The sequence below is a fragment of the Vulpes lagopus genome, chromosome 1 (assembly GCF_018345385.1).
Source record: "Vulpes lagopus strain Blue_001 chromosome 1, ASM1834538v1, whole genome shotgun sequence".
NCBI lineage: Eukaryota > Metazoa > Chordata > Mammalia > Carnivora > Canidae > Vulpes > Vulpes lagopus.
The window spans coordinates 180,020,245-180,035,618 of NC_054824.1; the positions used below are offsets into that span (position 1 = coordinate 180,020,245).

Consider the following 15,374-nt stretch of genomic DNA (forward strand, 5'->3'; position numbering starts at 1 on the left):
TCTTGGAAAAGAAAGAAATCCAGAGAGGCAAAAATAAGTAGATAACGACTATGGATTTCTTGGAAAAGGAAGGAATTCAGAGAGGCAAAGATAAATTTAAAAAAATTAATCATTAATAAGGACTATGAATTTCTTGGAAAAGAAAGAAATCCAGAGAGGCAAAAATGAATAAGTAAATAAAGACTATGGATTTCTTGGAAAAGGAAGGAATTCAGAGAGGTCTTTATTCCTCCTTCACCTGGGGCTTAAACTCATCCTTCAGAAAGCTCAGGCAGGATCTCCTCTTTGGAGCTTCAGGGTTCGGGGGCGCCGCGGCCGCCTCCATCCGCCCAGCAGCCGTTCGTGGGGCGCGGTCCTCGGTGCTGGGGCGCGCGCTGGAAGGGTGACCGCGTCCTGCATTATCGCGTGGCCGTGACAGCCAAGGGTCCCGCCCCCACCCCACCCCCGCCGCCTCCCGACGCGGGGAGGACTCGGGGTACCCGAGGCGGCCGCGGACACAGGTCAGTCCTCCTCGCTCCCGCTCTCAGGGCCGCCGCCGCAGGGAGCAAGTGCCCGGGGCGCGGGTGCCGACCTCGGGCGCTCCCTGGGGTGGCCGGGGCCCGGGTGCGAGTCCCGGCGCCCTGCAGGTGGCGGGGCCGGTCGTCCGGCTCCCTCGGCCTCGGTGAGTCAAGGTTTGCTGCAGCCGCGGGCCCGCTCACGAGCGCCTGATTGCCCCTGACTCACTGACCATTCTTGGCGTTCGTCTGCGTCCTGCCCCATGACTCGGATCTCTCCAGGTGTCGTTTGCAAGCCACACGCTTTAATAGTTTCCGACCTCACCAAGTGCAAGGTCACATGCCGAGGTGCCGATTCAGGATCCCCTCCCTCCGCCCTCTTTCCTGGAGCATATATGCGGCCAAGGCAAGAGGGCACCTCACTCGCTCTGCAGGGAGCAAGGCCACCTGGTCCGTACACAGCGAAGTCTCCATCCTCGGGCTCGCGCGCGGTCGGCGGCACCGAGGGACCTGTCACTTTAAGAGAGTTCGCGCTTCTTCGAGGGCTGAGGCCCGAGCCGCAGCCAACCCTCGCGAGAACTGTAGCCCCCGGCGGTTTCTCGCGATGTCTGGCCCGGCCAAGGGTGGCCATTTTGGAGTCCCCCGGGCGGCTGGTTGCCCCGGCGGCGTCTGCCCACCTGCTGCCGGGACCCGGGCTGGCCGCGCCGCTGCCCGGAGCTGGACCCACACGATGTGGCGGCTCCGCTGCAAGGCCAAGGATGGCACCCATGTGTTGCAGGGCTTGTCCAGCCGGACCCGAGTGCGGGAGCTCCAGGGCCAAATTGCCGCCATCACCGGGATCGCGCCGGGCTGTCAGCGGATCCTCGTGGGGTACCCGCCCGAGGGCCTGGATCTCAGCGACGAGGACACGGTTCTAGGGGATCTGCCCATCCAGTCCGGTAAGGGGGGCGAGCCTGGGGCCGGGGAGAGCCCTGGGAGGACGGAGAGGGGCGTGCGCGGGGGACAGAGATCCTGGTCGGCAGAGGCGGGAGGACCGCGGGCCAGGCGGGGGCGGGGGGCGAGGATGGGGGAGGGGGAGGGGGAGGACGGGGCTGAGGATGGGGGGTGAGGAGCGGGAAGGGGGGTGAGGGTGAGGACGGGGCTGAGGATGGGGGGTGAGGACCAGGGCTAAGGATGGGGGGTGAGGAGCAGGGCTAAGGATGGGGGGGGGTGAGGAGCAGGGCTAAGGATGGGGGGTGAGGAGCAGGGCTAAGGATGGGGGGGTGAGGAGCAGGGCTAAGGATGGGGGGTGAGGACCGGGGGCTAAGGATGGGGGGGTGAGGAGCAGGGCTAAGGATGGGGGGTGAGGAGCAGGGCTAAGGATGGGGGGGTGAGGAGCAGGGCTAAGGATGGGGGGGTGAGGAGCAGGGCTAAGGATCGGGGGTGAGGACCGGGGGCTAAGGATGGGGGGGTGAGGAGCAGGGCTAAGGATGGGGGGTGAGGACCAGGGCTAAGGATGGGGGGTGAGGAGCAGGGCTAAGGATGAGGGGTGAGGACGGGGCTAAGGATGGGGGGTGAGGAGCAGGGCTAAGGATGGGGGGGTGAGGAGCAGGGCTAAGGATGGGGGGGAGAGGAGCAGGGCTAAGGATGGGGGGGTGAGGAGCAGGGCTAAGGATGGGGGGTGAGGACCAGGGCTAAGGATTGGGGGTGAGGACCGGGGGCTAAGGATGGGGGGTGAGGAGCAGGGCTAAGGATGGGGGGGTGAGGAACAGGGCTAAGGATGGGGGGTGAGGAGCAGGGCTAAGGATGGGGGGGTGAGGAGCAGGGCTAAGGATGGGGGGGTGAGGAGCAGGGCTAAGGATGGGGGGTGAGGAGCAGGGCTAAGGATGGGGGGTGAGGAGCAGGGCTAAGGATGGGGGGGGTGAGGAGCAGGGCTAAGGATGGGGGGGTGAGGAGCAGGGCTTAAGGATGGGGGGGTGAGGAGCAGGGCTTAAGGATGGGGGGGTGAGGACAGGGCTAAGGATGGGGGTGTGAGGAGCAGGGCTAAGGATTGGGGGGTGAGGACCAGGGCTAAGGATTGGGGGGTGAGGACCAGGGCTAAGGATGGGGGGTGAGGAGCAGGGCTTAAGGATGGGGGGGTGAGAGCAGGGCTAAGGATTGGGGGGTGAGGACCAGGGCTAAGGATGGGGGGTGAGGAGCAGGGCTTAAGGATGGGGGGGTGAGAGCAGGGCTAAGGATGGGGGGTGAGGAGCAGGCTAAGGATGGGGGGGTGAGAGCAGGGCTAAGGATTGGGGGGTGAGGAGCAGGCTAAGGATGGGGGTGTGAGGAGCAGGGCTTAAGGATGGGGGGGTGAGGACAGGGCTAAGGATGGGGGTGTGAGGAGCAGGGCTTAAGGATGGGGGGGTGAGGAGCAGGGCTTAAGGATGGGGGGGTGAGAGCAGGGCTACCAACTTTGGAGAAGTGTGATCTATGCATGATGAGGATTGCCGCCTACTACCTCACAGATCCAGAAGGCTCTGGGTTTTCCAATAAGCTACTTGTAACCCTTAAACAACAAAGGACACAATGCTTGAACCATCTTTTTAACTTAAAACCACTAAGACACTGAAATTCCTTGTTAAGATTAAAATTAGTGTGCAAGTTTACAGGTGTGTGTCTACAGTGGTGATACATCCATGCCCTTTCTCTGCTGGGGTGACAGAAGCGGTGGTCCTTGCTACCTACCGACAGTAACCTGAGGAGTTGAATCTTAGTACCGTAAACTGGCACCCAGCAGCATTAACCCTGTTAGAAGAAAACAACTTCGTATTTTGAGTAATGCGGAAGGCCTCACATGAGGCCACTGGACATAAACCACAGTGTCTCCGTAATTGAATCCTTTTAAAAACTCTGCCTGAGTTAATATTGTTTCTAAATTATGAATTGATTCCTCAAATGAAGACACTCAGAATTGTCAAAACCGATTTTATATTGCAATTTGGTAGACTTTATAAATGTGTACTTAACCAGTTATAAGTACATTGCAAGCAATTTTTACAGGGATGAGTGCGTTCCTTAAGAATATTACCTAAGGAACTGATAGTGCCCAATTTAGGATTTCTAGTGTATAAAGCAGAATGTATGAGGGAAAAGGTGCCTGAGCAGCTTACTAAAAGCTTTAAAAGACCGTCGGCCTCGTGTTTTAACACAACTCATTTATTGATGATTGTCACGTTGGATAAAAATTTTAAATTAAGCAGGGTATTTATTTTTTAATTGAAGTTTCTTGAAATTTGAGTGCTTGGTTTTTGCTTTTTTACATAAAGAGTTGTCTGGAGGGATTAACTTTTCTCAGCTTTTTGTCCAACTCCTAAAAAACAGTCTTCAGCTAAAGTGATAATGCTGTGCTCTGACTTGGTTTTTGTGAGACCTTTGGCTTACCTAAACAGTATTCTTTTTTCATGCCAGCCTTATCTGGCCACTGATGCGCTTTTGAGTAATTTAATGTTTCTGCAAATTAGCACTTTGCTCATCTACAATCTTTTACTTTGACTTTCGGAGAGTTTTAAAGTAGTTGGGATAATAATGTTGAATGAATTTATTTCACTTCCAAAATAACGACAGTTTTTAAATCCTTGCCTTATTTAACAGCTCTTTTGGAATTCTGCTTCTTCCTAATAATAGACGTGTAGTCATTTGCTTGGTGGGCTAACCTGCAAGACACATCCTCTAAAATTAGCTCCACCATGAGATCTTCCAGATAAAAGTTTTCTACCTCTTTTCGTAATTCTTCTGAAGATCAGGGATGCTAAATTATAATTTGTTATGTATTATCTCACAGAATGTGACGAGGCTTAGTGTTGTGAAGTTTTGTTATCTTGGTCTCATTTTTTGATGAAGTATCTCACTTACAAAACCAATGGTATACTTTAAAGCACTTCTGGCTTTTTCAGCATATCTTCTTGGCAAATGTTTTAAAATTGAGATTTACTTTTAGCACTTTCACGTGGTGGAGGTGGCCATATAAAATTAAGGAGCGTGTGAACAACTCAGTGAACAAGTTCCTTTAAGGAAGAATTCCCAAAGTATGCTTGAAATCATTAGGTGACATTTCTTGAGTACCTATTTTGTGAATAGCTGCTTGAGATATAAGTTACCGATTGGTGTAACTTAAAAGTGTTTAATTTTCTATTTTACTGAGCCTTAAAAATAGCACTTGTGAACTTGCGATAACATTTGGCAATCATAATATGTACAAATGAGTGTGTTTGAAAATCTCTTTGTACCTGGCTGTCTTCTTGGTCTAAAGATTTTTCTATCCCTTATTCTACCCCACCCCACCCCCTCCCCCTGAAAATAATTACACTTAAAACTAGAAGTTAAGAGTATACCACGGGGTAACATACATCAAATTGAGCTTTACACATCATTATTCATAAAGCTTGCCTTTCTGTCTTAGGTACTTCAGGAGCCAAACTTGACATTTGCTTACTGGAATTTAGAGAAGTTTATTCATGCAACAAATATTTATTAGGTAATTTATAATGTACCAGGCATGTATTGATATGTTTTCCAACACAAATTTCTGTCACTTTAAAATTGAGTATATTTTATCTACGTTGGATTAGTTTAACAAATAGAAATAGAACATGATATTTTATAAAAGTAAACTTTTTCATTTTAAGTGTTTTTGTTTGCGTATTTAAGCTTATACTTCTATAGCAAGTGTCAGATATTCCGGGGATCGTACTCAGTTTTACCTGTTATCTAGGATGTCCATTCACCAACTGGACACTGATAGTCAAATGGCTCTCAGTAATGAGTTCTAAATTAATTAGTTGCTGAAATTCAGCACTAGGACTTGAATGTTCTGATCATGGAAAATCCAAGATGATGCATTATTTGCAGGCAATTTGATTTAGTTCCTGCAGATTAAAAAACCTAAACTTGTGCTCTTTCTAAAACTCAAGCTTATAAACCTCACAGAATCTAAAGATTTTTTTTAATTGCACTTATGAAACTCTTGAAATTAGTTTATTAATGTGTGTAAATTCTAATCTTCAGAATTTTGGAAGCCTATGGATTTAGTACTTGCAGCAGGATCCAAAACTTTTTCTTAAATTTGCACTTGAGCAGAATGAAACCTTTCTCCCTATTTATTCCGTTTTTGAGTGCCATACCAGAATATTTTTTTAAATTCAAATAAGGATAGTTTACATTAGTGGCCGAGTGAAGGAAAATTACACTTTCCTGTCCCCCACTCCTCTTTTATTTTTTTCTTTCCCTTAACTCTTCTTTGGATTTAGAGATTTGGTATATGGCAGTGAAGATGCACTTCTAGGTAGAATGTTTTCAGAGGTTAAAATTAATACCCCTGGGAATTTTGTGATGTGATAGCCATATAAGGCCATCAGTGTGGTACATTCTTAGTTAATCATTCCTAGTTGATTTCTTGATTATTTTGCATTAATGAAAATTAGCATAGTCAAGGGGTACCCTTGAAAGTTTGGCTGCTGGTCAGCTTGACCCTATTGGCAAAAACTAATATAATCGTGCCAGTTGATTATTCCATAAAGTTCAAGCCCCAGCAGAGTCATAGTCAGGAACGCATTAATGTGTTATCTCACTATAAATGCCCCTAAGTGCCCACGCCTAACTTGCTTATCTAGCATATTCTTCCTATCCTGTGTAGGCATTAAAACATATGTTGCAAGTTGCCCTAGCTAAACATAGTTTTTTCTATGTCTTTTTTGAAAAAGTTAGAATGAGGAATGCAAAATTAGCAGAATAATTGTTTTCTTTATGGATCAGGTGGCCTTCCGAAAACTTTCATATATTAAGATTTATGTTCTTTCATGTGTTGAGACACACATTTGTTATTATTTGCAGCACTTTAAAAAAGTATGAAGTAAAAGTTTACATGTTAGCCCTCTCCAGGGATCTTGTTAAAGGCATTAAAAAATAATTCTTGACCTGCTAACAATCAGCTCTTCTTAATCAATAATTGCCATCAGTGTATAGTGTATCCAGTGGTACAACATTCTGGTGTTTTGATGACAGTGGAACTTGATTTCAGTAACTTAGGAGCATGCTCTGTGCCCTCGCATTCAAAAATTACCTGTTTCTGTAATGTGATTATTCGTTATCATTCATTGTGCAGTGCAGTATTCAAATTTGTTCTTGTAGCACAAGGATGACTATACCAACTTGGAAAAGATTAAATTCTTAAAACTCTTCATTTATTTCTAAGCAAACTTATTTTAAGGGAGCTGATTTTTTAGCTTTAAAAGTATCATTTTTAAGTCTAAAGTGCAACACTTGATTTTGAATAAGCTAGTTCATTAGCTAACAATGTTCTCTTACTAAGAGTTATAATATTTCAACACATCTAATTCAACTTAGACAACAAAACTTGCCTGATTTTGGGAAAGGGTTTTATTTTATTTTTTTCTTTTCCGAAAATCAGCTGACATTTTGTTTACAGTGCTTTGAATATTTGGCTTTGAGGAAATTGTTACATTGATACTGAGTTGTGGGGTGCTGATTTAGGTCTTGGTCCATATGAATTTAAAGGAGATTACTCTTTTAGTTTAAAGAGGAAAGGGGATAAACAGAAAGATCCTCAAATGGATACATCTCTCCAGAAGAGATCCTCAAATGGATACATTCCTTAGTCATGAATAACAGTTTTCAAAAAATTTTTCAAGCAATGCCTTTGTGTCCTCCTAACCCTCCTCACCCTTTTCTTGGCATAGAATGTAGCAGGGCCATAACTGAGAAGCTTGTCATTAATGTATAAACCACAAATAGAAGCATTTTGCTATGATGCCTTTTTATACTTGTCTTTTAAAAATACCCACGTCAAGGCGCTTATGGATGTGAAAATAGGATTTGGCTAAGTTGTAGGTAACAGGTTAACCTAAGAAAGTTTTAGAATTTCTACTAAGATTACATGAGCCTGATTTTAGAGCTGGTATAGGATATGCAGTAAGTTGTAGTCCATGAATTACTTAAAAGGACCAGGGCACCTAATTCTTGTCAGGTTTCCAGTCCACCTTGGTGCCATTCATGACTCAAGCTGTTTACAGGAAATATAATTTCTATAGCAAAGAGTAATTTTTCCCTTTAAAGTATTGAATTCAGCTTAAGGTGCAAAATAAATATGTGTAAGTTTGTCAAAAGGAATAGAGAATGACAATAGTCCTCTATTTCCTGTACTGATGTAGTAGAGGTGGAGATTCCTGAAGCAAGAAGGAAACCCCAGATTGTCAAATTTAGAGCTTAGGACATGACTTGTAAAAGTAGTTGGGAAGGGCAGAACAGAAGGAAGTTCTGTTTCTTGGCATATTTTTCTTTATTAAGATGGACAGTGTTTTCTTGTTTTAAAAACGTTCTTTTGTCTTTTTGCCAGCATTTTTTTTTTTTTCAAAGTTAATGCACTGCTGCTACCTGGGAGATGTCTTACTTCATTTTGTACAACTCTTATATGATTTTGCCATTGTCATTAAGATGAATTGATTTTATTTATGAGGTCTGTGATTTTAAATACCAAATGCTGTATGAAGTGACTTGTTTTGAAGGAATAAATGAAGTGAAAATACTGTTGTCTGAGCGTATTTTGGGGTGAGGACAGAGGGCCAGTGAACAGCCACCACACTCAGGTTACATATTTATCACCAAAAGCTAATAGGCCACTGTTTTGACTAGGGTGTCAACAACTGCCAAATCTCACTCTGTAGGTGGAATCTTAAATGACTTTGACCGAAGAAATGAAAATGTTTCTTTTTTGACACCACAGGACATTTGAAATTTTCCTTCCTTGACTCCAAATTTCCTGTAGTTGATTTGATGAAGAAATAGCACTTATATTTTAACTCTAATTCTATCCCAACAGGGTGATGTGACGTGGGCTGCAGAAGCGGTTGCATTTTAATAGTTAAACCAGAAAAAAGGAAGCAATAGTGTTAATGTACACTGCTTTAGTCATATTGCATTGGGGATTCGGATAAAGGTTTTACATGTAAGACAATGACAAACTAAAGAGCCAAGACTATAGCTCTTTTCCCTCCAACTTGTCTGACCACAATTGTCATGATAGCTGAAGGAACTGGAGGAGAGAAGAGGTCTCAGGTCGATGTAACATCTTCACATTCTGGGAAACATGTGAAAGATGAAGTAGATTTATTCCCTAAGGCTCTAGAGGAGAGAACTCAGGCCAATTAGGGGTGAATATTGCAAAATAAAATCTACCTTTTATAAAAACCTAATGCAAATAGAAAAGGATGCTTTCACATTGAAATTCAAGTATTATGAAATGGCCTCCTGCATTGTGAGAAAAAGAGCTACAAGTCATAAGGTCCCTGACATCTTGAAAATTTTGTTTCCAGAGCTAGTTATGAAATAAATAGATCACTTACAAAAAGAACGTCTCCACTAGAGGAAAACCCATTTTTCTTTGTTTTGTTTTTTCCTCTTTCCTGTCCCATCAGTGTTTCGAAGGGAGTGACTTGTGCTCTTAGTAATCCAGCAGAGGCTGCAGAGCAGGACTTACATACTGAGCAGTAGTATATACTATGCTTATTTTATCTCGAAGACTAAAAATGAGAGGTTCAAGAAAAAAGTAGGCATCTTACTTTTCCTATTTAAAAAAATGTGTTCTAATGTGGATTGCCTTTGTCTCTGTTGTGTTTATAGATTTTGAGGGTATTTATCTGATGGAATCAAGTGCCAGGGTATCATGAACATACTTCCCTAAAGCTTACTAAACTTAAGATTTCCCTATGTGTGAGTTAAAGGGGGAAAAAAAGTCAAGAATTTGTGAGGAACAAACTCTGAACAAGTCCTATTTCTGCTTCCATGACAACCTCTCTCAGCTGCTTCTCTGCCTTTCTGTCCTCTAAAATTCCTTCTGTACAAGAAGAGTTTTCTGATCTTACTTGATGGCATTTCTTTGTATTCAAATAGATGGACTTCATTAGTGAATCTTCAGACATCAGAGCAGGTGTCACAGTGACAAGTGGCCATGTTCTCAAACTCTACAACTGAATAATTGAAGTAGGTTGAAAGCTATGATTTTGAAGTTGGAAGCTTACTCGGCTCAAAGTCAATGGATGCTGATGTTAAATACAAAATTTGGGCAAAATTATTCCTGATAATCCCTTAATTGTCTCATAGAGTATGTAGACATCACCACAACAGTAAGTCCAATCCAGCTAGTGTTGAAAGAGTTCATGCTCACTCCTCCAGCTCTTTTGAGTTCCCAACCTACAGCAAGGATGTAGATCCCATGCATTGGTGGGATTCCAGACTCCAATCCCTGATTCCCTGCTTATGTAAAGCTGTCAGAAGCACCACTCAGGGTCTCAGTCACCCATTCTGGAATAGAGAAATGTCTTCAGAAGAAAAGTGACCCAAATGTTGGGTGCCCCACACCTATCCTTATCCTTTCCAAGCCTGGCAGTTCTTCAAATTCTTCATTATAGTTTTAGCCCCCCACTACTTCAGCAAGAAGGTTTATTTGAATTACCTAGTCCAATGTTACAGGATATGAAAGTCCTCAGCAACACCTTTCACATGACAATCAAGAAACAGCTACCATAAAATTGGTATTTAAAAAAAGAAGGAGAAGGAGAAATAACTTGGAAATACCAGGTATGAAGTAAATGATTTAACAATATTAATTTTCTCTCATCAATGGGGGGAGGGTAGTAAGAATTTGTCAGTGTTTATTTTAAAAAGTCCGGAAGGAAGAAGCATGTTTCTCAACCATGAATATTTCTAGCACAATTCATTTCAATTCTGTTGGATATTTATATTGAAATCAGTAGAAATTGTGTCCCTTATGGAATAATAATTTTTTAGAGTCTTATATGAGTATTTCATGAAATTATTCATCCCCTAATTGCCTATGGGACATTCTACCTAGTAGACTTCCAAACTTCCTTCAACTGTGACTTAACTCTTGCATTGGAATTGATAAGTTTTTCTCTTAGGGATTGTGTTGCCTTGGGGATCCCTGGGTGGCTCAGCAGTTTAGCACCTGCCTTTGGCCCAGGCCATGATCCTGGAGTCCCGGGATTGAGTCCTGCATCGGGCTCCCTGCATGGAACCTGCTTCTTCCTTTGTCTATGTATGTGTCTACCTCTCTCTTTCTCTCTGTGTCTGTCATAAATAAAAAAAATCTTAAAAAAAAAAAAAAAGGAATTGTTTTGCCTTGAATTACTTCTCTTGGAGCTTGAATATTAATGGAGTAAACTGATAAAACCAAGATTTTAAACCAACAAAACCACAGAACAGACTCTGAATTACGTTGATCTTCTGTCAAAGTGACCTTATTAGATCCAGCCTTATTTTACTATTAACCTATAACAATGAAGACTGAGAAAATGATCTTGGATTTAGTCAGAATTGGCTAAAAGTCAATTTATCTGTGATATATTGTTAAGCAGTTTAACAACCCACGTTTGAGTGTTTATTGTAAAGTATACTGTCATATACCGTAGGATTTGACAAGGATAGTCATTTATTCAATAAGCATATTTTGGGGCAGCCTGCGTAGCTCAGGGGTTTAGTGCTGCCTTCAGCCCAGGGCCTGATCCTGGACACCCGGGATTGAGTCCCACGTCAGGCTCCCTGCATGGAGCCTGCTTCTCCCTCTGTGTCTCTGCCTCTCTCTATGTGTCTCTCATGAATAAAAAAAAATCTTAAAAAAAATTTTTTTTGAATGCTAAATTTCAGGAACTGTCCTAGGTGCTGGACAGGTTGGGGGACTGGGGGACACAAACAATGCTATAAAGAAATAGCAATGAAGGTGCTATGAAGAGAATAATGGTGGGGGAGTCTTTTTGAGAAAGTGACTAAGTTGAAACCTGAAGCATGAATAGGAGATAGTCATTTGAAGAGTATGAAGAGCATTCCAGGTAAGGGGTGTAGTATTTGCAAACCTGATATTGCAGGAAGAAACATTTTCTAGGCCAGTGTGGCCATAGTGTGATAATCAGAAAAAGAGGGACATTAGGTGAAATTTTAGAAGTGAGCAAGGATCCAGATTTGCATCATCGATAAGCTATATTAAGCAGTTAACTGAATACATACCTGCCATATTTTATTTGCTTGTTCATTTTATATGTGTATCTCAAAATAGTTTGTCCACAATGGCAGGGATCAGTTCTCCTTTATTACCCTTGTATTCTCAGCACCTAACAAAGTGCTGGACACATAGTAGTTGTTCTTATGTATTTAAATGAACTTATGAATGAATGAATTCAATGTATAACTTTAAGAATAAAATTATCCTGGGTTGTCTACATGACTCAGTTAAGTGTCCAGCTCTTGATTTTGGCTCAGGTTGTGAGATCAAGCCCTATGTTGGGCTCCCTGCTGGCTATGGAGCCTCCTTAAGATTCTCTCCCTCTCCCTCTCCCCCTCATCACCCCAACTCATGCTTTCTCTCTCTCTCTCTCTCTCTCTCTCTCTCTCTCTCTCAAAAAAAAAAAAAAATTAAAGTTATCCTAAGATAATTGGGAGGACATTATAGCATATTAAGAAGGGCATGAGGGATCCCTGGGTGGCGCAGCGGTTTAGCGCCTGCCTTTGGCCCAGGGCGCGATCCTGGAGACCCGGGATCGAATCCCACATCGGGCTCCCAGTGCATGGAGCCTGCTTCTCCCTCTGCCTATGTCTCTGCCTCTCTCTCTCTCTCTCTGTGACTATCATAAATAAATAAAAGTTAACAAAAAAATTTAAAAAAAAAAAAAAAAGAAGGGCATGAGATTTATGTTTCACCAAGGCCTTTTAACTGCTCTGTGGACAATGGATTGAAGGAGACAAGAATGGAAGTGGAGGACCGGTTAGGAGGAGGCTGGTGCAGTCCCCTATTGAAGTGGTGATGGTAATAATTATGATAGCATTTGTTCAGTGCTAACAATGCTGTGAGCATTTTTTCATGTATAATCTCATGTAATCTTCACAATGACCATGAGATTCATTGAAAGGCATAAACTCTGAAGGACAAAGAAATGGTGGGGTAAACAATAGCCACAAATTTTTGGAAGCTAGCCAGCAGTTGGATGAGTATCAATGGACCTAGCAGATTTGAAAAAGCTGATCCTAAGCCATCAACTCTACTTTTTCCATGAAGATCCCCCCTCAAAAATCCAAGAATTGGTGGCATTAGTACCCCTGGAAACAGATGGGGAAAAAGATCTTCTCTCCCACTCAGAGAACTAAGAGCTTATTACATCCCCTCTCAGGACAGGGTAAAATAGGGTCTCTGTACTAAAACTAAGGGAATGAAGTCATGTTTATACACTAGATGCTGCGAATAATAACCTGCCTCTGCCACTAGGCTCCAAGAATGCCAGCTGTCAGAATTAGGCCCTTTAGGCAGGATTGTGGAAAACTCTTCTCTGAGGACTCCAAACAGGCCATCAAAAAAGATTAAAGATACTAGCATCAAAGACTTCCCAACCAAATAGCCCAAATAGCCCTAGGAGTTCACTCTGTAGCAAAGTCCCCAAGTTAACCACCCCCAGCCATGCTGGAAACTTTTTTTGCTGACAAATTCTTAAATTTGAGTGGATAGTCAAGAATTACCAGACATCTGAATAGATGTTTTTTAACAAGAAACAAAAGCCAAAACAAATGGGGGAAAAAAGTAACTTGGAAAAAACAGAGATACAGAGGCAGAAAAACACTAACATTCTGTTTACATATATGTTCCTAAAGTAATAAAAGTAGATTTTAACATCCATGGAACTGGAGAAAGTGTAATAAAAATTCAGAGAACAAACAATAATTATTGGATATTAAAAATACAATAGCGGAAAGAAAACACAATAGAGAGTTGTAGATAATTTTAAGAAATCTCTTAGTAGCAAAACAAAGATATTGAGATCTAGGAGGCTGTCAAATCAGTGGCTAGAATATCAATACTTCAAACATGTATGAATTTACGCGCTTTCCCTGGAAACTACTGAAAAATGTGTTTTACCAAACTGAGAGAAATAACTCAGGAAAGAGGAAGATAGATTCAGGTAATCCAGCAAAAGAAAGAGTAGAAGAATTTTTCCCAGGAGGATGATTGAGACAGATATGAAAATGATAGCCATACAACAGGCTAGAGAACAACCTATCCAGATAGAAGTAAATCACAATGCTCTGGAAAATGTTCAGGATGAACCTAATGGTATACTACTATATTTGAAAGTATTGAGAGGAGATCTGCACAGTGGGCAAGACTGGAAGGACAAAAAAAGATAAAAGAAAAGGAAAAGGAAACATAGTATATTTCACAGCCCACCTGTCTGTCAATAGCATTTACTTATGTGAAAAAGCGGAGAACCAAATTAGACATTTTACCTCCAGAGATACTGCACTTAAGTCTCATACATTTGAAAATGGGTCAACCAAGAAATTAAAGAAGAATTTTAAAAATTTATAGAAACAAATGAAAATGAAAACACAACTGTTCGAAACCTTTGGAATGCAGCAAAGGTGGTCCTAAGAGGGAAGGATACAGCAATACAAACCTTTCTCAAGAAACAAGAAAGGTCTCAAACAACACAACCTAACCTTACACCTAAAGGAGCTGGAGAAAAAACAGCAAATAAAGCCTAAACCCAGCAGAAGAGAATTAATAAAGATTAGAGCAAAGATCAATGAAATAGAAAACAAAAGAACATTAGGGCAGATCAACGAAACTAGGAGCTGGTTCTTTGAAAGAATAAGATCGATAAACCCCTTGTCAGAATTATCAAAAAGAAAAGAGAAAGTATCAAATTAATACTTTTATTAAATTAATAAAATCTTGAATGAAAGAGGAGAGATCACAACCAACACCAAAGAAATACAATTTGAAGAACATATTATGAATAACCATATGCCAACAAATCAGGCAATGTGGAAGAAGTGAAAACATTTTCAGAAACCTATAAACTACCAAAACTGAAACAGAAAACCTGAACAGACCCATAATCAGGAAGGAAATTGAAGCAGTCATCAAAAATCTCCCAACAAACAACAGTCCAGAGCCGGTTGGATTCCCAGGACAATTCTACCAAACATTTAAAGAATTAATACCTATTCTTCTGAAGCTGTTTCAAAAAATAGAAATGGAAGGAAAACTTCCAAACTCTTTCTGTGAGGCCAACATTACACCTTGATCCCAAAACCAGACCAAAGATCCCCCCACCAAAAAGAATAATGGACCAAAATCCCTGATGAACATAGATGCAAAAATTCTCACCAAAACACTAGCCAATAGGATCCAACAGTACATTAAAGGATTATTCACCATGACAAGTGGGAAATATTCCTGGGCTGCAAGGGCAGCTTAATATCTGCAAATCAATCAATGTGATACACTATATTAACAAAAGAAGGGAACCATATGATCCTCTCACTATGTGCAGAAAAAGTATTTCACAAGTATAGCATACTTTCTTGATTAAAATTCTTCACAGGGTAGGGATAGAGGGAACATACCTCAATATCATAAAAGCCAGATATGAAAAGCCCACAGCAAATATCATTCTCAACAGGGCGAAACTGAGAGCTTTTCCCCTAAGATCAGGAACACAACATGGATGTCCACTCTCACCACTGTTAAACATAGTACGAGAATTCCTAGCCTCAGCAATCAGCAACAAGAAGAAACAAAAGGCATCTGAATCAGCAAAGAAGAAGTCAAACTCTCACTCTTTGCAGATGCCATGATACTCTCTCTACGTGGAAAACCCAAAAGTCTCCATCCCAAAATTGAGCTGGAACTCATACAGGAATTCAATAAAGTGGCAGGATATAAAATCAATGCACAGAAATCAGTTGGATTTCCATACACTAACAATGAGACTGAAGAAAGAGAAATTAAAGAGTCAATCCCATTTGCAATTGCACCCGAAACCTAAGATACCGAGGAATTAA

At 42.1% G+C, this 15,374-nt stretch overlaps 1 protein-coding gene across 1 annotated transcript in view; it reads left to right on the forward strand.

Annotated features, from left to right (window-relative positions):
• Positions 1-15,374, forward strand: part of YOD1 (YOD1 deubiquitinase) — a 22,622-nt gene continuing 7,248 nt past the window's right edge. The window contains exon 1 of the mRNA XM_041750058.1: positions 1-1,538. Coding sequence (XP_041605992.1) covers positions 835-1,538 — 704 coding nt within the window. The 5' untranslated portion in view covers positions 1-834. The remainder of the gene's footprint in view (positions 1,539-15,374) is intronic.